We start from the raw sequence: 21,551 nt of genomic DNA, 5'->3' as shown, positions 1-21,551 counted from the left end.
TCTGTACTTTGGGGTGGTCTGTACTTTGGAGAGGTTTATACTTTGGGGTGGCCTATGCTTTGCGGTGGTCTATTCTTTAGAGTGATGCTTCCGCCTCCCCACCCACCCTCTTGCTGTTTCTCTGAAACTTTAGAAGGGAAAATATAGAAACTATAAGAAAAAAAAAACAGAGAAACTTCCCTGCCTTCCACCCTCTCCCACCCTACAACTTGTCCTGGGGACCGAACCTAGGGCCCCATATAGGCCAATCAAGTACTCCACCACTGAGCTGTATCTCAAATCCTCCTGTTTTAGCTTTCTATGTTAAGCCAGGCGGTGATGGTGCACGCCTTTAATCCCAGCACTTGGGAGGCAGAAGCAGGTGGATCTCTGTTAGTCTGAGGCCAACCTGGTCTATAAGAGCTAGTTCCAGGACAGCCTTCAAAGCCACAGAGAAACCCTGTCTCAAAAAACAAAACAAAACAAAAACTTTCTACGTTAAAAAGTTGCATAGGCTAGCTTGAACACGCCCTCAAACCTGGTCTTGAATGTTTGATCTTCCTGCCTCAGTTTCCCAAGTAGCCGAGATCACAGGCCTGTGCCACCAGGTGTGGATCTTCCTCTTGTTTTTAAAACAGAAACTATAAATAAATGTCAGTGTAACTAAAGTCTCACCTTTGCTATTTAAAGTGAGCACACCATAAGAAAGCAACATTTATAACCCAGTATATTTAGCAGTGTGCAACCAGGCTCAGCCTCGTTTCGATTTACTTTGTATTTTGCTTTGTGTAGCACCCATAATCCTAGGGATTTTCATAAATTTACCACTTTGGACTAAAGTGCATGGGGATAAAATTTCTTATGTATTATGTGCATAATATAAAAATTCAAGCATTCAAAGGTCAGTTGTCTGTAAGACCTTGGAAAAAACTTTCCTGCTAACTCTGCCTCCTGGTTATTTGTAGGGTGCCAATGGAGTGAAAGGAGAAAAAGGAGACTCTGGCTTGCCGGGTCCTCAGGGTCCTTCTGTAAGTTCATGGGCTGGGTCTCCACATGGGATCATTATTTGCCGATCCCCCTGTGTCTGATGGCTAACCGGTAATAGAAATACAGTCACTCACTTGGTGGATCAAACGATACCCGATATATGTTGGTCTTGCACAGTGAGAGACAGCGTATCTCAGAAGTTTGAGTTAGAAGCAATTTTTCAGAGCTCTGGGGAGAAAAATCAATGGATTTCCCATAATGCTCATAGGGAAAGCCTAGTGAAATGAGAACTTGCATTCCCTTTTTCTCCAGAGTCCTATTTGTGCTTAGTGAAATAACTGAGGGTTTAATAGTGGTTGCAGCATTATAGAATTTCTCCGATAATCAGTTGCTTCCTTTTCTTTTAATATAGTTTTGATTTACTCTGGGATTTTGTAGAACAACTGCGGTGTTTGAAGTTATTTGAGTCTCATACAGGAATTTCTAAAGCCAGTGAATCAAGCATAACACTTCTCATTGTGTCCGTCTTCCTCTATGACTATTGATGGCATTAGCAGAGCCCTAGAACAAGACCCATGCTGTACTGCCTTATCTAAATGAAGTAACCACACCCGTGTTTATTTTTTGGACATACAGATCATAGGCCCGCCAGGCCCGCCAGGTCCCCATGGCCCACCTGGCCCCATGGTAAGTTCTCTTCTCCCTGAAATGTAATCAGTTATCTATGCGTGTGCTACTAGCGAAAAGATGAACACAGCCAGCTTTTGCTTTGTACTGCTCCCTGGAGAATGAACAGAAAAAGTGAAGTGCTTTGACTCGTTTACAGCACTATCTTTCATTCCCCCAACACATGTGTCAGAAAGACACAGAGCCGAGGAGAGATGACTCTGGCAAGCTTTCCTTCAGTGCTGCATGAACACTGGCAAGCCATCTTATTGGGTCACTGCTGAAGGCTGTTAATAGCAAGTTAAGGTAATCGAGCCAGTGAAGAGGGTTTCTAAGCAGCTCTGAAGCCCGAGACCCTTCCCTGAACTAGTCAATTAGAACATTTGTAAAACAGTGTGATAAAGATGGAAGGTGGCTTGGACAGATGATGGAGAGTGCTGGATCTTTCTCCTTCCGTGTTAATGGCTCTGCTGGTGATTCATCGAGCCAAGCCATGTTTACTGCAGTTATCTCCCAGTGAGCAATGCGAACAGCATTCCTGACCCCGAGAACTGCCAGAGGGAGAGAAAGGCAGCTATGAAGCAAGTGTGATTCTCTAAGTGCTGGAGGACCAACAGTTGTGCTTAGGCAGAGCGCTCCGAGTGCTTCTGACACAGTGAGGAACACAGCAGACTATAAGGTTACACTCATCTCCCGGGTGTCTTCATAAAGCGGAAGACATCAATAATGGAGATGAAGGCAAGTGTGGCCGCTCTCTGTTCCAACTGTAACTGCACTCCAGAGAGAGCAGTGTGGCTCTGACCCTAGTCACAGAGTAGCCTGCTCACCCAGGTCTCACTAATTGCCTCCTTTCTTTGGTAAACAACTTCCATTAACCTTGTTCTCTTAACATCAAATAGTTCAGTAAGAATTAATCAAATGGCATGTTTTTGGCTTCTTGTACACTTTTCACTTTAAGTTAGATGGTTAAATTAGAAAATGCTACATCCTGTTCAAATGATAAAGTTAATTAGCTTAAAGGAATTTTAAGCCATTATTAACATAAGATAAGAATGAGAGTCATTTCCTGAAAATGTTTATCCACAACTTATCAAAAGGGAAAACATTACTCTACTGTAGACGTATATAACAAATAGCTCCACGTACACGGTCAGCTATTTTTCCCTCTGTTTTATTTCACTAATGGATATTTAAATATGCATCTCCCTGAATAGCTTATTAGAATCTCTTTAAAAGTTCAAAGCAATCCACAATAACCTTCAGTTAATTTAAATTGATAATTAGTTTCTATATTTGTATTTTCTGCCAAACAACTTTCTCTTTATCCTGATTCATGCATTCATTATGACCTCCTTTCTTTGATAAGCAACTATTAGAAGAGCCTTAAAGGATTCATTTCTATAACAATAAATGCAATCCGAATCATAGGGCTTACCCTCTTTGATCTTAAGCTAGATGAATAATAACTTTCCAGATTCCCAAACTTGGCTGCCATCTTCCTGTCACCTTTGGATTCTTCAGCACCTTCGTAATGAAGACTTAAGGAAGGATAAAGATCTCCTCTTCCTTGCTACTCAAACTGTGGAGACATTTTTTCCTGAATTTCTGGCTTTTACGTTCTACCTTGATTCTATAGAAGTTCATGAATCATTTCAAATATTCTACCAGGTTATAAAATGGAAATTTGAAAAGTACCTTTAGTGTGAATACAAAACAGGGGTTCTCTTTTTGCCTAATTTTTCTTCGTGAAACCCCAGCAGCTTTTCCCTCTTGTAGGCATTGAGCAGACAGAACTGCTCTTAATGAATTTCCTATTACTAAGCACTCCAAGAGCTCGAAGGAACATTTGGTAGGTAATAAATAACATCCCACTGACCTGCCTCTGGTTATAGCTCAATCAAGAAGACCCGTGTTTTACATCCCACTTTATGCTTGATAGAACACTCATTTCTAGGAGGAAGCAGCGAGTCCATTTTTAATTAAAGCTGTGCTTTCCATTTTTAGGGACCCCATGGACTTCCTGGACCAAAGGTACCAGCAAATCCCTTGATTATTTGATTTCTGTTTCCTTGATGGTCATGGGCAAGCATGACGGAAGCATGTCTGTCCTGTCTTACTTATTTGTCAAGTTATGTTGATAGTGTTTAAGCCTTTAAGCATTCAAATGTTTCACTCTCACAATACAACGTGACTCACAATGAGTTTAAGTGCTATCACCTGGAAACAAATCATTCCTCATTTTGCCTTTGCCCTCATCACTATACACTAAAGCACACGGTATATTAAATTCTGCCATTTAAGAGCCATCTGATGACATTCTCAGACAAAGCCAGGCGCTTTCTTTTTTTATGGCGACAGTATCAACTGAAGGTCTTGCTTGCAATGCACTACTGCAGTATCTACCTGCTTCGGCTACCTAGCATCTCAGTGTTTTACTTCCCATGGGTCATAATCTAGAACAGGATGAGGTATACCAGCTGGGATGTCACAGAATTTGAGTGTAAAAAGAGCAATGAAGAATAGGTCCTCCTTGATAGAACTAGTGTGGGTTACACAGAAAAGATGATCTCTGCCTGTTCTTTACTTTTTACAGAGGCCCAGAGGGCATCTTGAAATGCAGTGTTAGTACGAGTCACCTGAAAGCCCAGAGCAGCCACCCTCCTGGGGGTTGGCAAGGACCCCTTTGGTTTTCCCAGCTCTATAGGGTTGACAGCAATACTGGCTTGACACAAGAATCCTTGGCTTTAATTTTCAGGGGCAGGAAGATAACACAAGAAGGGGAAGAGTTGACAGACATCTCATCCTTCTTAGAATGTCTTACCTTCAGGTCAAGCCAGTGGATAGTATATCAGTTACTATAATGACTAAGAGTAAGGCCACCAAGACTGGCTTAATTCTGTGGTGACTGAAACATGGAAGACACACATAACCTTTCAATTAGATGAGGCCCAAGATCCTTTTGATACAGAAAATGACACAAGTATTTTTTCCACAACAGTAGTTATTTCCATCATTGATTTTAACAAATTATAAAACTGAAGAGACCTCAGATAACCTATGTTAGCTCCTTGACTTTGTGACCGATAAGCTACTCAAGCCCAGTGCGGTTCATGTATTTAATACAAAGCTACAGGAATAGATGATGACCAGGTTGGTAACAGAATTTGGTGCAGATTTGAAATTTGGCCTTTTTGCTACTGGATTTGACTACTTTTAAATTGAACTTTGCAACATCTACTCTTATCAATAAGTGATTCCCTACCAAAGAATTTCATGGCCTGCTGAATCTGCCCTGCCTAATCATCATCTTAAAGCCACACACCAGAAATGTGCTCACATGCAAAGTCATGAATCTCAAGTTTAGAAAGGTGACCAATGAACCTTTGCCACCAGTGCATTGTTGACTATGGCACTGTGACCTCGAGATTAGACCTAGTCAATTACAGCATATTTGGGTTTTCAACTGTGGCTACACTACAGATTCATGTCTTCAACATCTGCAAAGCCTACTGTGCTGTGGCAGTGTCTGAGCCATCTGAAAGTTCAAACATATAGGTCTCATGGCTACATCCACCTCAGCATTTCCCACAAGTTTCTCATTAGCACTCTTGTCTATGCAGCCGTTAGTTACAGCCATCCCTACGTCCGCTGTGTGCTTAGTGAGCAGCACACCGGTTTTCACCATCAGGCAGATCAGATAGCAGTGAGCAGGCTAGAGTCCCTTCAGCCAATGTGAGCATGACCTCCATACAGTGAGGTCACCTTCCTTTCACATGTTTTCTTGACAAATGAGTGTCCGTAATTAAAAGCTTGAAAGTGTCTGTGTCCAAACTTTCTGTTTCTAAAATGCTATTATTGATGGGCAAATCAGCATACTGTATCCCTGGATTTTTCCTAAACTGAGACAAGAGGATTTACCACTTATCAGGGCTCTTGTAATGTCATCCCATGTTAAACTGTACTTCCTTCATTCTAACATGGCGCAGACAGGGAAATGATATTCAGGTTCTCTGATCTTCATATTGCCTTCTGGGACTGTCAATTTGTGGTTAGCTCTATTGATTGATCCATGCAGGAGCCTGACTTGGCAATGTCAGGGAATGAGGACTTGCAGAATGGCATCACTTCAAACATCAGTGTCTACATTTTCAGTCCATTCTCCTGGGCAAAATGCTTAAAGGCTTAAAACGTCTGTCTATATCACTGTCCTGCATATTCCAGTTTTCAATTCCAGCAGAGTGGGGTTTTCCTACTGATCCCTTCAGCATCCTCCACTCGGATTGACTCTGATTTGCTTAGTCAAAACAATGTAACATTAAGTTCCTTGACGTAGAACTCTAAAATCCATGAAGTCAGCTATACATCTTTTGGTGATACTCAACACATCTTTTTTCTTGAGTTTCGTGCTTTCTAGAATATTATTTGCCATCTCTAGCTTATTAAGCTTTACCTTAAGTTATAATTGATGCACTAACAATCTAGCCTCACTCTGCTGTTACCTAAAACTGGAATCTGCAAGTGTTTCAGAGACTGGGTCTCTTCTCTCACAGTTTAAACACCCATGATAGCAACCAAAATTGGCATTTGCTTTTGCATTTAGGGTGAACCAGGGTTAAATGGTGTTAAAGGATTGAAGGGTGAACCAGGTCAAAAGGGTGACAGAGGACCCCTTGGTCTTCCAGTAAGTAAAGAAAACTTTCCATTTCGGGGCAAATCTCAGATTTTTCTTTCTACCCTCAGTAATAATGCTGGTTTGCTCAGTGACTATCTTACAGTTGAGAGCCCTGTCATTAGATTGTTCACACAGTGTGTCAGAGCAGAGCACAGCCCAGTTTTGTTTCGCTGATGTCTTGATCCTGTGTCTCAGGGTGACCCCATAACAAACAATGCAGCAAGTGTTCTGTCCCACGTCAATTACATACACGCCAACCTTGATCTTGGGGGCTGGCAGACAAGTTCCGCCATTGTCTCTTCTAAAAAGTGATGTTTATTGTTTCATAATCTCCCCCAGACACGTTTATTATCTCCCTGGGCTCAATAAGAGCTGTAGCTCTGTGTTGGTGGCAGGTATGCAATTGGCCGTTGCTGAGGTCAGTGCCCTGGCTCCTTACATTAATCGACCACTTTGTGTTCTATATGTTTTGTGTTGTCGTTTTGGAGACCCCTGCTGTGAGATTCATGGGACAAGGGTGGATAGCATGGAAGAAACATTCTGCAGCTGTAAAGATTTTCATTCATAATAAAAGGGGTCCCACCCATTCATACATTTATACAAATATTCTTCTTGTTATTAAGTGTAATGGTTTAATTTTGGGCTTTTAACATGCTGTTTGTTCAGTAAATGAGTGTAACAGTCAGCAAGTAATATTGTAGGCTGCATTTGTAAAATATTATATAAAACCAGTAACAGAAAATAGTTCTGTATTTGGGATGTGAGATAAAAAAAAAATGCTGGTGGTCCCCTATCTCATTTTTCCCATGGGTACTGTGCATCCAGTACTGACATCCACTCAAAAGCCCATGGCTTGTAAGTCATATGCAGCGGGTATTTCGTGTTCATTTACTGATTCAGTGAATCGTGTAAGCTTTGTTACAATTTTGGTTAAATCGTGCCCATTGGATAAATGGATCATAATCAGAAAACATTTGTAAGCCGTCAGTTCTGTACCCCAGTTAGATACAGAATCTCATGATCAATGTAAATATTATTTTAACATTTATCTTTAAATGTTATAATAGTGACTAAAAGTGTCACAAAAGCTTATCATTAAACAAGCAATGGCGATGCCTACTGTTCATAATCATTGCTACCAAAAGCTCTATTTTGTACTTATAGCATTGACCATTACAAGATCATAATGAAGGAATTTTAAATTAAAAAAACACCACAAAATATCCCACATGTATATGTGTCAGCATTGTTGGCAGCTGGAATCAGATTTTTTATTCTTTCATTTTTTGTTATTAACTGCATCTGAAGCAGGACGCTGAGAGGGATTTCTCCAGCCTGGCCAAGAAAATTGAAAGCATTAACACAGTGTCTTCTTAAACATTCCATGATGTGGATCTTTGAAATAACATATCTATAAGAGCCTAATCAACAAGGACGATAGGTACTCTGGCAACAAACATAGAAAGTGCCATCTTATCACCACCACCACCCCGCACCCTCAATGGATAGCCCTCAATTCAAAATAAAGAAATGAGCGCGTTAATCTGAGAAATGTAGGTGTTTAAGACATTTTTCATGCAAACATCAATGTAAAGATTACACTGAATTGAACTGAGGGACAAAATGGGACTTATTTTAACCTGAGCCCACTTTTTTTTTCTTGTTCCTAGTAGTCCCTCTAGTGGCAGCTAATGTGAATTTTTAGGTCAGCACGTAAATAGCATCCATGTAAAATCAAGCCATCCCAATATATTTAAAGTTCAGCATTTTTGCTCATAAAACCATTTTTGACAAGTGTAGTCAAAGTTCTAGAGCCCTTTCTTGGGAGATTTCCATTACTGTCTCTTCAGAACCTATATCATGAATAATAGTCTTCAGGAAATGAAGTTCATGTGGACAGATAGCCAGGAGCTCCCTTTCTTATGTATTGTCAGCAAGTGCTTTGTAGCCCACTACATAAACCTCATTTACCAGTTTCCTAGATAAGAATTTCCTGGTAGGAATGTCCCTAAAATGCCATCATCTGTGGGGCATGTACTGTCACGTGACCTTTTTAACTAACTGTTTGTAGCAATGTGATATTCCTCCCAGAACTGTGTGTATTATGTTGCTTGAAGTGTTGCATTTGTTCATTGGTGCCTCATACTAATCTCTGTTCTTGTCATTCGTGTTACACCCACCAACCCTGACACCAACCCAATCACACAGGGAGCATCTGGCTTAGACGGAAAGCCAGGATCCCGGGTGAGTCAGCCCCGCGTCCTGCTCCAATGGGCTTCATGGATATGAATTGCGAGCTCCAGGAAAGACCCCTTTGTTCCTGGTGGCCTTCGCAGACGATGAGGGGGTCACCTAGGGCCAGAATCACAGGGGAAGGTGGATGCGGATGGTAGGAAGGGAGGAAGAGAATGGGTGGCAGGTCGAAAATATAGGCTGAGCTGCAGGACTTCTTCAGCAGTTCATGTCTGGGTAATTTACTAAGAGAGAAGAATGCCAGGTCCAGCTGCCTTTAGTGTCTCAGCAACCTAAAACAATTCACAAAGTCTTCCCTGTAATCCCATGAGAAACCCCTGAAGTAGCAAACTTGTTTTTCATTTACATTTACATCCACCTTAGAAATGTAATTTCTTTCTTACAATTAACCTCCCAGTCTCTATTCATGAAGTGAATCATGTGTCCCCACCATTTTTATCACATTTTTGTTTTCAGCCACCCAACCTTTAAAAAAAAAACACGTTTTAGCCATTGTCACTCGGTATTTAGAAGCCTTGTGAAGGTGAACTTTGAGTAAAAGCAATAATAGCATGAGTAGGATGATAGGAGTTCACCAACATGAGAAAGAATTTGAAACTGAATTCGTTCCTATCCAGACGTTCTGACAGAATCCATCAATCTTCAAGAACAACAATGGGAACATGCTAGACAGGTTGAAGTGCAATGCAATAATCCACATACGTGCAAATACCATTTTGCCCTCTTTACCACCGTAAGCACAGTCTTCCTGGCAATAGAGCAAATATATTTGAAATTCCTATGACATATTTAAGAATCAAAATTTTCAGTTTTGAGAACTTTAAGGATCAAATTTTTCAGTTTTGAGAACTTCCAGTCAGTTATTTTTTTTCCACTGGACCCCAGAGTTCTTACATTCTCCCAGATATTATCTTTTCTGCCACAGAAGCCATATGTCAGTCAAGTCACTTGACTTGCCTGATGTGCAAGCTGTGGGCAAAGCCTAAAAGGAACCCCTCATCATCATCAGACCCTCCTCTCCCAAAAGAGCTGCAGAAGGTTGTTTTGAAAGTTAAACAATATTCTCATTCATACATTTTCTACTTCAGTTGCTAAAAACAAAGTCTGGAGGCTTTGGCCATGGGTGTCAGTGGCTGTGGAGAAAAGACTTGGGGAAAAGAGGTAGAAAGAAAGGATGGTGATACTTCCCTGGTGACGATGGTGGAGGCATGGAGCTGGAGAGATGGCTCAGCAGTTAAGAACACTGGCTTCTCTTGCAGAGGACCCAGATTCAGTTCCCAGAACCCCCACGATGGCTCACCAGCAGCTGGAACTCCACTTCCAGGAACCTAGTGCCCTCTTCTGACCTTCGTGGACACTGCACACACACACACACACACACACACACACACACACACACACACACGATGTCCATACATGCATGCAAGCACATACATATAAAAGTCTAGAAAAAAATGATGAGAGCAAAATGAAGATGCTTCATCAGATAAGAATAAATGACTACGAAATATGGCTTTATGTATACTCTTTGTTGAAGCATGCAGTTAGATACTTCATCCCTGTTGCATGAACTTCTCAAAAATAACTGGCATGAAAAGCCGTCAAGAATAAAGTACTTTAAAATCAGATAAGTTATCCTAAGACATCATTCTCCCAGCCAAATCAGAGTAAATCAGAACTTCTCCTCTTGCTGTCCTTGTCTCTCACTTTTCTCATAGTATTTTATTTTATCTCTTTTTAGGGTGCAGATGGTCCTATAGGACCCCATGGCCCTGCAGGTCCCAAAGGAGAAAGAGTAAGTCTACCTCCCTTTGTAGTATTACACTTAAGCTGAGCATTGAAGGAAATGAAGCATGGCTTCAAGATGATCTCAAAATGTTCATCATCCAGGACAGATGGAGGCTATCTAGTATTAAATGAAAATGTTGTCCATTAGAAGTCCTATTCAGATTCCTAAGACTAAGACAAGAAAACCACACAGTGTAGGATGGAATCAGTTTGCCTTAATGAAAACAATGAATACATTTACATAGCTAAAATAAATAGCTCCCATTATTCCTTCTCAACCCATAAGGAAGATATTTTCATTGTGCCTTCATCCAGAAAGTTGAAGTCAATGGGGCTAAAATTTCCAGAACTACATATCCTGGTTGATAATCTTAATACAAAGCTACTATATTCATTCCGAGTAAATTATAATGTTTTTCCAAAGGAAATTACAAAACCTAAATATTCTTCTCCACACGGTTACCCATGCTCTCATTTTTCTTTTGTAAGTTAAAGAGTGACCTGTTTTTCTGTAGCCATAAGGAAATGATTTCAGTGCATTATGAAATGAACCCTTTCACTAGCGTCGCTGTTCTAAGTCCATACATGTTTTCTCCATACATGACTTCCATATCCTGGGAGGAAAAAAAAGACAGACATTCTGGGGAAGATGAATATCTGACACACAAAAATGGGCTGCAGCCTCAGCAGCTGCTCGTGTATCTGGAACCTCTTCCCCTCTATTTTTTGCCCACTTATTCTTTTCTTCACCTTTGAAAACTCCAAGTGTGTGTGTGAGCGCGTGCGCGCACATGTGTAGAATTGTGGCATCAGTTTCCCTACCACACACTGTATGAAATAAGGAAAGTATGTTGAACATGAGCTTTTTATGATGTTGGCATCATGGTTCACCATGTGAGTTTGTGGCCTTTTTTAAAATGAGAGTTTTCATCAGTCTGGACTAATTTGATTTTTAAAGAGAGGACCAGATAGTAATGTCTCTGGCATGCCTTTTAATTCCCCAGTTCTGTGTTCTGTAAAGTAAATTCATGCATGTAGTAAATGCTTATCAGATGCAACTGTGTACAATGCGACCCTTTGGGGGTGAAAGAAACATTCCTCCTGCTTAAAGAACCCCCCTTGCTAAGCAGCTATGTTGTATTGAATAATACTCTTATAATTGATTCATCATCATCATCATCACAGACACTTTTATTAATGATTGCAAATATACACATGCTATGTAAATAATGCTGCAGAGGGAGCATCTGTTTTCTTTTCTTTTTCTTTTATTTACAAGAAAGACTCTTCTCTCACATAATTGTCCTGATTATGGTGTCTCCTCCCTGTACTGCTCCAAGTTCCTCTCCATATCCTCTCCTCTCTCTCATTAGAAAAGCACAGGCTATAAGAGTTAATATTAAAATAAACAATAAGATAAAAGGAAAACAATCACATCAAAGTTGGACAAGGCAAACCAGCAGAAGGGAGAGAGCCCAAGAAAAGGCACGAGAATCAGGGACCCACTCATTTGCACACTCAAGTATCCCATACAAACACTAAAGCAGAAGCCATTGTTGCAAGCCCTGTGTGTTCTCTTTCAGTCTCTGTGAGTTCATATGAGCTTTGATTTAGAGAACCTTGTTTCCTCAGTGCCCTGTATCCCCTCTGACTCTTACACCCTTTCTGCCTCCTCTTCCATGGGGTTCCCTGCTCTGAGGGGAGGGGTTTGAAGGAGACATCCCCTTTAGGGCTGAGTAAAAAAGCATCTATCTTCATTAATCTAGAGGAGTTTATTTTGCAAAAAAGAAATCTATGCAAAAAATATAACCAGAGAATAAGACCAAAGCCAATACAAATATATGGGCTAGACCCCAGTGAAGACAGGTTTTATCCAAGAAGAGTTCCCGAAGGAGATGAGTCTTTAAGAATATATTACTGTTATTCCTAAGATCAAGCCAAAAACTTCTGATAGTCAGCTTCGTTAAAAATACTTCAAAGCAAAGAGCCTCCTTCTGCCAATGAAGATTTGTTTCCAAGCACTGGATGAAGACACTCGGTCCATCCTAAAATTGGAGCAGCAAAGCTCAGGCGATCTGTTGGCAAAGTGCCCTGGGGCTCAAGAGGGTTTGCTGCTTGGTAAATCAGCTGCTACTTCCGATGGCTCAACAGTGTCTCAAGGGTATCAGGTCTCAGCGCCGGTGCAGAATTAACCAGAAGAGCAAATGAAGTCTCTAAGAATTTTGGAGGGCATAGCTGAAGCCAGGTGCGTGCAGTGTGAAGTGCTACACTTGTGTCGCCTCAAGCTGGATCATGTGTCAGTATGCTGCAAGTGCCCTCGGCACCGAGTGCCAGACCAGAGTGTGTCTCTCATGGTTAATGGAGGTGCCATCTGGAGGCTCCCGCAGATGTTTCTGGTTCCAAAGCAGAAAGGATGGGCAAGGCAGGCATTCTAGAACAAGTCCTTGGTACTGATGTGCAAATGAAAGTTCCTGGATGAAATTCAGCCAGCCTAAAGGAAATGAAGCATTCCGCATGCAAGTTTTCTCCATACATGACTGGCATATTATATGCAGTCCCCATGCTCCCTGCCTTCCACTGAGTCCTTCATCTGGGTAAAGACAGGGCACTCGAAGCCATGCCTGGAGCCCTCCTTTGAGATGTCCCATCAAACAAACCAATTTCTCCTTCTAGCCACTTTCCTTCTGGGTCTGCCCTCTAGAGCTGAAAGCCTGCTAGTGGTTTTGTTTTGAATACTGATTTCTTCCTCTGGCCTTAGAACTGTGTGCTGTTTTAAATTTGAGAAGGTCAAGACGGCCAAAGGTGTTTTAGACCAGGAAAAAAAATACTACTACACATGCAAATCCCTGGGTTTAAAGAGTATCCCAGATGCACCTGTTAGGGTTGATGCTTTGGTGCTGAGGAAAAGATCCAAATTCCATGTGGCCTGAACAAGAAAGGAATGTTTCATATAACCAAAAAGTAGAAGGAGTCTAAGCTTTGCTTCTACCCGGCAAAATCCTAGCTGCCAGTCCAGGGGTCACTCAGGACAGGACTTCCCCCAAGGGAGATCATCTCAGTGGGAACCACCTTCCATGGAGTTTCCAGCTGAGTGTCCCCAGGGCCTCCATGACCAGCATTGGTTCATGGGTCCACTTCTCACGGTGCTCTGATATGAGCGGCAGGCTAGTCTAGAAGAGAAATCCTTCGGACAAGTGCTGCAGTAACTGCTTACCCATGTAGCTAAGCCACAGTGTGTTCCTTTTTAAAACAAAGCAAGCCAAGGTTGTCAGTAGAGAAGGGGTGGAGAGGTAGGAGATTCTATAGTGATATTTAGACTAGACCTGGTCTACTGTTTAGTTAGCTTCCTTCTATGACCCTGCCTTTAAACCCCACTTCCAACATACCAGTAACTCGTGCACATGTGCAAATGCATACACACACACACACACACACACACACACATTTTAAAACTCAAATTTATAACATTCCAAGTCTATCTGAAAGAAATCAATTTTAAATTAGTGCACTTTAAATCCCTTTCCATTAAAAAGATGACCTCTAATTGTGTATTGTAACATCAATTATTAGCACTGTATAATGTCATGTATTACTATCACATTTAATCTTCAGGACAATTTTCATAGAATATCACTATTTTATCATGACTGATATAACCCAAGCACAGAAGGATTGAGCAAGTTCTTGAAGTTCTAGGAGCCTTACCACCAGAAAGATCCAGAAGTGTAATTCAATTTTAAATCTAATTTATTGACAGCCTGGCCACTGCCCCGAGTGCCATTGCTGTTTCATTATCAGCAAATATAAGGTGATAAGAAAAGTTCAGATGCTTAACGATACCTGTCTCTGATGATCTCGTTTAGTCTATGTGTCTCTTTGCTGACAGTGTGAAGTGACTTCACCAGCCCCCTGAATTTCAAAGAAAAATGCTAGTAATGCCTGATGTCTGTTCACATGGAAACCTTGAGAACAGAGAAGGAAAAGCCTATCCCATGCCTCTGTGGGTAGAGTTCTCAGGGAAACCTGGCTTTCCACCCACACACATAACAAAAATATATGGACTAAACTTTAATCCCCTCTGATGGCACAATAAAAGAGAGAGAATTTTCTATGGAGAACTCATGGAAGCATCACCATCATCCCTGACATTAATCTGGAGGAAGCCCCGTGAAAACACTCTAAAAAGAAACGTGTATCTTTACGGGGTTCATCATGTCTACTCATGGACTACCTCCGCTAACTCTGATTCTACACACGCGTTCTGAATTACCATTGACACTAACCCTGTTAAATGGACACTTACAGTACATAAAGATGTGTGTCTGCCCACCAAGTATTCGCTGAGGGCATACAGGTTTTTAAATCTTCCTTTTCAAAAAAAGAAAACAAGATGTGTAGAACACTGTCTGACCCAATGTGATTAATTTCTTCAACTGATATCTACTAATACGCTGAGCACTGTTCTAAAACATGGCTGATAGAATGGAAGCTGGGTCCTGGAGCCCAGTGTGCCCATTCCATTGAGAGCCACAGACAGAAAACAGTGACAACATCTGTGTGTGTCTCACAGAGTGCAAGGAGCAGAAGGTGAAGTACAGCTGTGGAGATGGAGAGAGTGGCCGAGAAAGGGCTTCTCTGAGGAGAGAAGATTTTTTAAGAAATCTTACTTTTTGGGAGTCCATTCCCCAAAGAGGGATACTCTCTCAGCCTAGACACATGGGGGAGGGCCTAGGCTCTGCCCCAAATGATATGACAGACTTTGATGATTCTCCCATGGAAGGCCTCACCCTTTCTATGGAGCAGAAGAGGGATGGGATGGGGTCGGTGCGGGGCATGAGAGGATGGGAGGGAGAGGGAACTGGCATTGATGTATAAAATAAGATAAAATAATATCACTTCTAATTTAAATAAAAAGTGGGGGAAAAAGAAAGCAGTACAGCCCAAATATCCCTAAACCAAGAAATTAAATTGTAAATCCCTCTAAAATCCAAAAACCCTTTGGGCATAACACCACAGATGGGAATTCCACCCTTGGCCTCATGTGACGCATTACACTACAAACACAAGCACAATAAAGATATTGTGTAAAACTAACTTGTAGGGTATGTGTATAGGATTCATGTCTAAAACAAATGAGTTTGGTAGTTTATGTTGTGCCTCATCCCCAAAATATCAAATCCAGAGTCAGCTCTGCTCCTGAGCGTTTCCGGTAAGGGATGGGAACCTACAGTTTAAAATAAACAGCAATGCTTTCCACAGAGGCCAGAGGAACCCAAGTAGAGCTTTCTACACATGGGAATCCTTTAGCACTCCTGGGCAGTGGCAGCTTCATCCTGTCCTGTCAATGGTCAGCTAGTAAAATCTGCTATGGTGATGACTGCCACTCCAACCTTAAAGGAGTAGGAATCACTGGCATTCTGTGGTGGCTTTCTGTGTGAGCCATGTGGGAATGTAAGGGTCTGTGTGTGATTGGAATTTTCTGCTTTTTCATTTTAGGGAGAGAAAGGAGCTGTGGGAGAACCTGGACCCAGAGGGCCCTATGGGCTGCCTGTGAGTTCACTGTCACATGATTGCCACCATCAGCATGCTCCTGTGGCCTGCCACTGACATGTCTAACTCTTCCCTAGTGGGCAGACAAATCTCTATGAGTAGTCACAGTACAGAGAATTCTGTAGTACAAACAGGTCAGACTCAGTGTCAAGTGGTCTCTGTCCATAGAGACACCCCAAGCATGTCCTGAGACTGAAGATCAGAGGCAAGGGGCTAATCTGGAAAGCAAGGTTGTACCTGTCAGATGGCACCCTTCCCATGCCGTCTGAGTGGACATCCATAACTGGCACTCCCTTGAAGGGTCACTCATACCCATTGGATGTGAACATTTCATTTAGAACAACCTTCATTCCTTGTCTAGTCTCATAGATTACTAGCAAAAAAAAAATTCTCTTGCAAATTGAACTGCTATTCATGATGACAGTGTTTCTTACCTGTCTGAATTCCTGAGAGGATGGATGATTGCCAGAACATAGAAGGTTGCCAGTGCTCTGTCTTCTAAAATTCTGAGCTATGTAGAACCAAACTGAGGTCACAGGTTTGTGCAGACATGGTCCCAGTCAGTTGTGCAGGGTCGGATTCAAAGTAGCACGTGTTGCACTTAGGTCTCTAACCTGCTGGTGCTCTCCACAGGCTTTTTATGAACTCAGAGAGCAAGCTTCATTTACAATCATTTCAGGGTTTAAAGAGATTCGTGCTTTGAAATAGCTGTCAAAGTGTACTTAATGGAACGAGCAGAGCTGTGGGGAGCCTTGGACAGAACATAATCTGATCCAGCATTTCCACCATGCTGGGGTGAAGTTACCATCTTGTGTAACAAGTCTTAGACCACCCTCTTGGGAATTCCTCTTCTACAAAGCTCACTGAAAATCATCTCTTGCAGTTGCAATGTTCACCCTCCTTATATTCAAGATGATTGTCTAGCCAAATTCAAATGATATTTAATGATAAGCAGGTTCTAGGTTCTCCATTAATTGAGTTGTCAAATTAAAGGAGCATTGATCAACATCTTTTGTTAGTGCTAGTGTGTGTTTTAACTCAACTAAACATTTTTTGTTTTGTTTTGCACTTCCTTATTGAACTTCTAAGTCACAGAGCAAGCATAGAATTTGAGCAACCTTATCTATTTAACCCAGTAAAGAATTTAAATCCCTCATGCCCCATAACTTCAACTAACAGTTCCCTCATTTGATTTAAAGCAATTTGACTAATCAGGAAGCCTTTTTCACATTTCTAGCATAGTCTTTTTAATACTAATGTTGCATGCCCAGAGCAGCCTTAAACAAGAACCTATTGGTGAAACTTAGGAACACTAATGTAGCTACTATGGTTCTTTGGCAGGGCAAAGATGGAGAGCCTGGTCTTGATGTAAGTAATCTGCACAGCAAGCATCCTTCAATTATAATTGACACAGACAATGGTCTCCATCATCAGGGAACATCAAGAATACAGAGTATTTTGTCTGTGCATGCATTATACAAACACACACATGTGCACATATATACATATATGTACATATATATACATACTGTGCACATAGACAGCAATATAAAATACACTGTATTTGCATAAGATAAACAAAGGAAAATATAAAATTAGTAACTGACACTGAATACTAGTACTTGAAAATCCTTTCTTAAATTAAAAATACTTAGCATCAGCATGACCCAGTTTTGGAAAAAATGACTATGTGTCCAATCAGTCTGCCTCTCATGTGCTGCCCTTGGGGAATGGTGTTTTGTCAAAGCTGTTTATGCAGTGGTTTTTTCCATTAATTTTCTATGTACATTTTCTCTTATGCTAAAATATTATAGTTTATGTAATATAAATACAGCATTTTGTGCTATATAAATACAGATGATCAAAAGTAAATGCCTCTAAGAACAGTCACAGCTTGTCGGTATTATGTAATGAAGTTACCATAGCTACTGCTTATTGAGAACCTACTATGTGCAGGCATCATTCTGGCACTTTGCTTCCACCATCTCATTTAATATCCACAACAGCTGTGTGACAGTCATTAACCGTATTTTATAGTTGAGGCACTAAAGGACAGAGGTAAGTGATTGACCCAAACCCACACAAATTAGTAAATGTGCCAGGATTCAAATTAATATTCTTGTGTTCCTTCTCCTGTATTTTCTAGGAGAAAAAAAAAGGCAAGAAACCTGTTATGCATAGCTCATTGAAATGGTAGAAAGTACTGTTTCTAAGTGCTACTTCTCTTTGTAAGTTTAAAGATTGACATGTCCATTTTCATATCTGAGTTCAGACCAATGAACTGTGGTGGTGGCTGTGGTGTTTTTTGGTTTCCGTGTGATTTTAACCATAGTTACACCAATAGATAACTTGAGTTTGCTCTTTATCTTCTAGGGCTTCCCTGGTCCTCGAGGAGAGAAGGGTGACCTGGGAGAAAAGGGAGAAAAGGTGACTTCTCCCAGAATGCACCTCGTGTGTTTCTGCTAGCACTGTCTGCACCGCAGCTGAACCTGTGTGATTCCATCATTCACCTTTCCTGTCTCGGTCCTGTGTTCCAAAAACATACAGATGGCTAATCTAAGGAATCATGTCTTCAAAGAGGACTAAAGAAGGCTACTCAGCTAGAAACCAGGGCACCATCCAGCATAGGATTCTAACCCCTGAGGATCAAAGCTACAGTCTTTCAACTTCCAGACACCAATTTGTTTTAAATGTAATATCTGGGAGAATTGAAATTTTTTTCACAAAAGTAACATCAGCACACAAACCTGAACGGTATTTTGGCCAAACCCATCTCACCCACAGGCCAGGATCTCATTTACCATTATGACATTCCTAAGAGAGAAACTAATGCATGCTACCGTTTTGATTTTTTTAATTCAGAGAAAAAGAAACATTGTGACAGGTAGACCACAGTATGCCCACTGTGCAGAGGCTACTCTGTTCAAACTGTAAAGTCAATAGTTGTAGGCTTTTGAATGAAGACATTTGTTACTTCATGGCTTGGTATTGAAGATTTCTAGGGACCATCAGTCAGCTACATAGGTTATAGGGGCCACTATCAAGCAACATGAAAAGTTAAGAAAAGTTTGAATTTTACATTTTAAGCATCACTTTTTCCATTTCTCTTTAGTTCTATTCTGTCTTCTCTCTCTCTCTCTCTCTCTCTCTCTCTCTCTCTCTCTCTCTCTCTCTCTCTCTCTCTCTCTCTCTCTCTCTCTCTCTTCTCCTCCCCTCTCCCTCCCTCATTTGCTGTAGTCTTTAATCCAGTAGCCAATCAAATAAGTTTTTATATTGGATGAAGCAAACAAAAAAATCAATGATGAAAATCTTAAAGAAATTGAACATCTACATCATGATTCCAATTTAAACTAGTCCTCCCCCCTAGATTAATTCACGCCCTGATTGATACACATAGCAATACAGTGTTTTGGAAACCCAGGAAATTCTCTTGACCAGTGAAACTCTTACCTGTTGTGATGCAAGACCAAAGGGGGTATGCCAAAGGAAGGGTATGAAGCCCACTGCTTATGTTTTAAGTTACTCAGCCTCTCTTTGCTAAGAGCCTATACAGCGGTCATCCCAAAGCACCACCATCGCAGCAAGACATATGTTGAGCACCTGTGAAGTGCTTTCCCTAGGGACTTCACACATGATAAACCTTGGAATCTTCACACCACCACCCTAAGGTGGGTGCTATCATTACCCCCACTTCACAAAAAAGGAAAAGTATGCCATAAAAAGTTCTTTTCTACATTGTAAATCCTGACTACAGGTTTTATGTGGTTTGAGATCAGCTTTGTGCAAGAAGACAAGGCAAATTGTCTTGAAGGCTATGTTCGCTTATTTTATATTTACTTAGTGGGCTGTATGAATCTAAAATCTTACTCAAGAAAAAAATATCACATGGTACTCAATTTTATGATCTTTGAAGAAGTTAGAAATTACCAATATTACGTCCATGCACAGAACTCTCAGTTCATTTGCCAACACTGCAAAGAAGAAGAGAAGTGTGTAGGAGAGAAATCCCCACCCATGTAGTTTATAAAAGCACAAACTCACAAACCCATCTACAGAAAAATGTTAATTGCCCATAAGAAAATATTTCCATGATTAGAAGATTTATATTCAGGAAAATTAGATTCTGAATGCTGAACACTTAGTGTATATTTTTCTTTGATATAAGAAAGAAATGTTGACAATTACCACATTTAAACTGCTCATACACACAATGAGAGATAGACAACTTTGTGGTGCACAGATAATCACTATTTTACAACGTGATGTTGATTAATAACATTGACAAATTATTTTAATCTCTTTTCCATAAATCTTGTTGGTCACTTAAATTTTTAACAACAACAAAAAAATGCCTATCACTGAATTTGAGTAGTTAATCTTAAACCCACTTGCCAATCGAATAATGAATTCTGCTTAACAACCAACACACCTGCTCTCCGTTAGACTTACTCAAAGATAGACACATGGCTTCATGGAAGGCAGAGCACACCCAAAATGTCTCAGTTTATGTCATGGCATGGAAGCTACTTAGTGTGGGAGGGGAATGAGTGCCTACTCCTGGATGTGTCGCCCAATTCCTTCTGTCATATCTGCTTCTTCACCCTTCCTGTCACATGTGTGTCTTCAGTCATGCACCACTCAGCCACACAGAATTTCTTCCCCCGTGTTCAAGAAACCCAAGTGGTTTTGATTCCAAGCCTTCTGCTGCAATGTTTTTGGCACACCGGAGACGAACGAGGAGGAGCTTCGGCTCATGCTGTCAGAATGAATGCACTAATTTGAATGAGTGTCTCATACATGTCTGTGGTGTATGTTGTTCTGTCGTTTCTCTTTGAATATTCATGCCATTTGCTTCAAAGACTGTTCAGTTTTATTGTAACTGCCATCCAGACTGCAGAATGAATGCTCTCATTTAAGTATGTATCTATCTTTAAGTATGTATCATCTTTTGCATTCTGCGCAGCACCAACTCCCTGTCTATAAGTTTGCAGATGTGTATGTTAATGTAAAACAGCTGGGGTGCATTCCTTCCTTCCCCTCCTTTTGCCTCCTTTCCTTAATTCCTCCATTCCTATGATCCATGCAGACGTCCCACGACCTTGACCTTGATTCCCAAATACTAATTTCCACAGCTACATTCCCACTATGCAATTATCCTGCCTACCTCATTTTAATGAGCCCAGACTGCTTTCCCTATCCACAGCATTGAGAGCTGGAAACTCATTTACCATTGTGAACAATTGGCACAAGGTCAACAAGAGATTGAAGAAGACTGCCTAGGTTTTTAGAGGTTGGTTTCTTCAGTTGGCATTGCCACCGAGTATTAGCACCTGAAGCTTTTGTCTAACCTATAAGGTTGAGTATTCACTTTTATTTTCGCTGGGGAGAAAAAGTGAAACACAATGGAACCATTTTAATACCCAGATATTTTTACTGAACATCCCTGGGAGAGACGGAAGCCCCTGCCTCTCCGTCTGAGTCTGTGCAGCCATCATATGTTAAAGAATAAGGAGGGGGAAAGGCAGGTTGAAAGATACTCACAACTGGGTGCAGTATCCGTTCCCATCCCCCAGCCCACCTACCACTGACTGGCCTCAGCACCATGGACACCTGCCATCTTTGCCAGGTGCACAGCACAGCTCCCTAATTCACAATT

The 21,551-nt window shown here is 41.1% G+C and overlaps 1 protein-coding gene across 8 annotated transcripts in view; it reads left to right on the top strand.

Moving 5' to 3' along the window:
- The window catches only part of Col25a1 (collagen type XXV alpha 1 chain), a 376,783-nt gene that overhangs the window by 345,035 nt on the left and 10,197 nt on the right, over nt 1–21,551 (top strand). For 3 of the 8 annotated variants that reach the window (XM_040751789.1, XM_021234538.2, XM_021234532.2), the window contains 9 exons: nt 945–1,007; nt 1,603–1,653; nt 3,637–3,663; nt 6,233–6,313; nt 8,513–8,548; nt 10,299–10,352; nt 15,842–15,895; nt 17,237–17,263; nt 18,269–18,322. In XM_040751789.1, coding sequence (XP_040607723.1) covers nt 945–1,007; nt 1,603–1,653; nt 3,637–3,663; nt 6,233–6,313; nt 8,513–8,548; nt 10,299–10,352; nt 15,842–15,895; nt 17,237–17,263; nt 18,269–18,322 — 447 coding nt within the window. The remainder of the gene's footprint in view (nt 1–944; nt 1,008–1,602; nt 1,654–3,636; nt 3,664–6,232; nt 6,314–8,512; nt 8,549–10,298; nt 10,353–15,841; nt 15,896–17,236; nt 17,264–18,268; nt 18,323–21,551) is intronic. The other 5 variants (XM_021234540.2, XM_013122608.3, XM_005082810.4 and 2 more) reach the window with 4 other exon arrangements.

This window comes from Mesocricetus auratus, unplaced genomic scaffold (genome assembly GCF_017639785.1).
Source record: "Mesocricetus auratus isolate SY011 unplaced genomic scaffold, BCM_Maur_2.0 Super-Scaffold_100009, whole genome shotgun sequence".
Taxonomy (NCBI): domain Eukaryota; kingdom Metazoa; phylum Chordata; class Mammalia; order Rodentia; family Cricetidae; genus Mesocricetus; species Mesocricetus auratus.
Note: the sequence above shows the minus strand (reverse complement) of the source record. Positions and strands in the feature narration are given on the sequence as shown.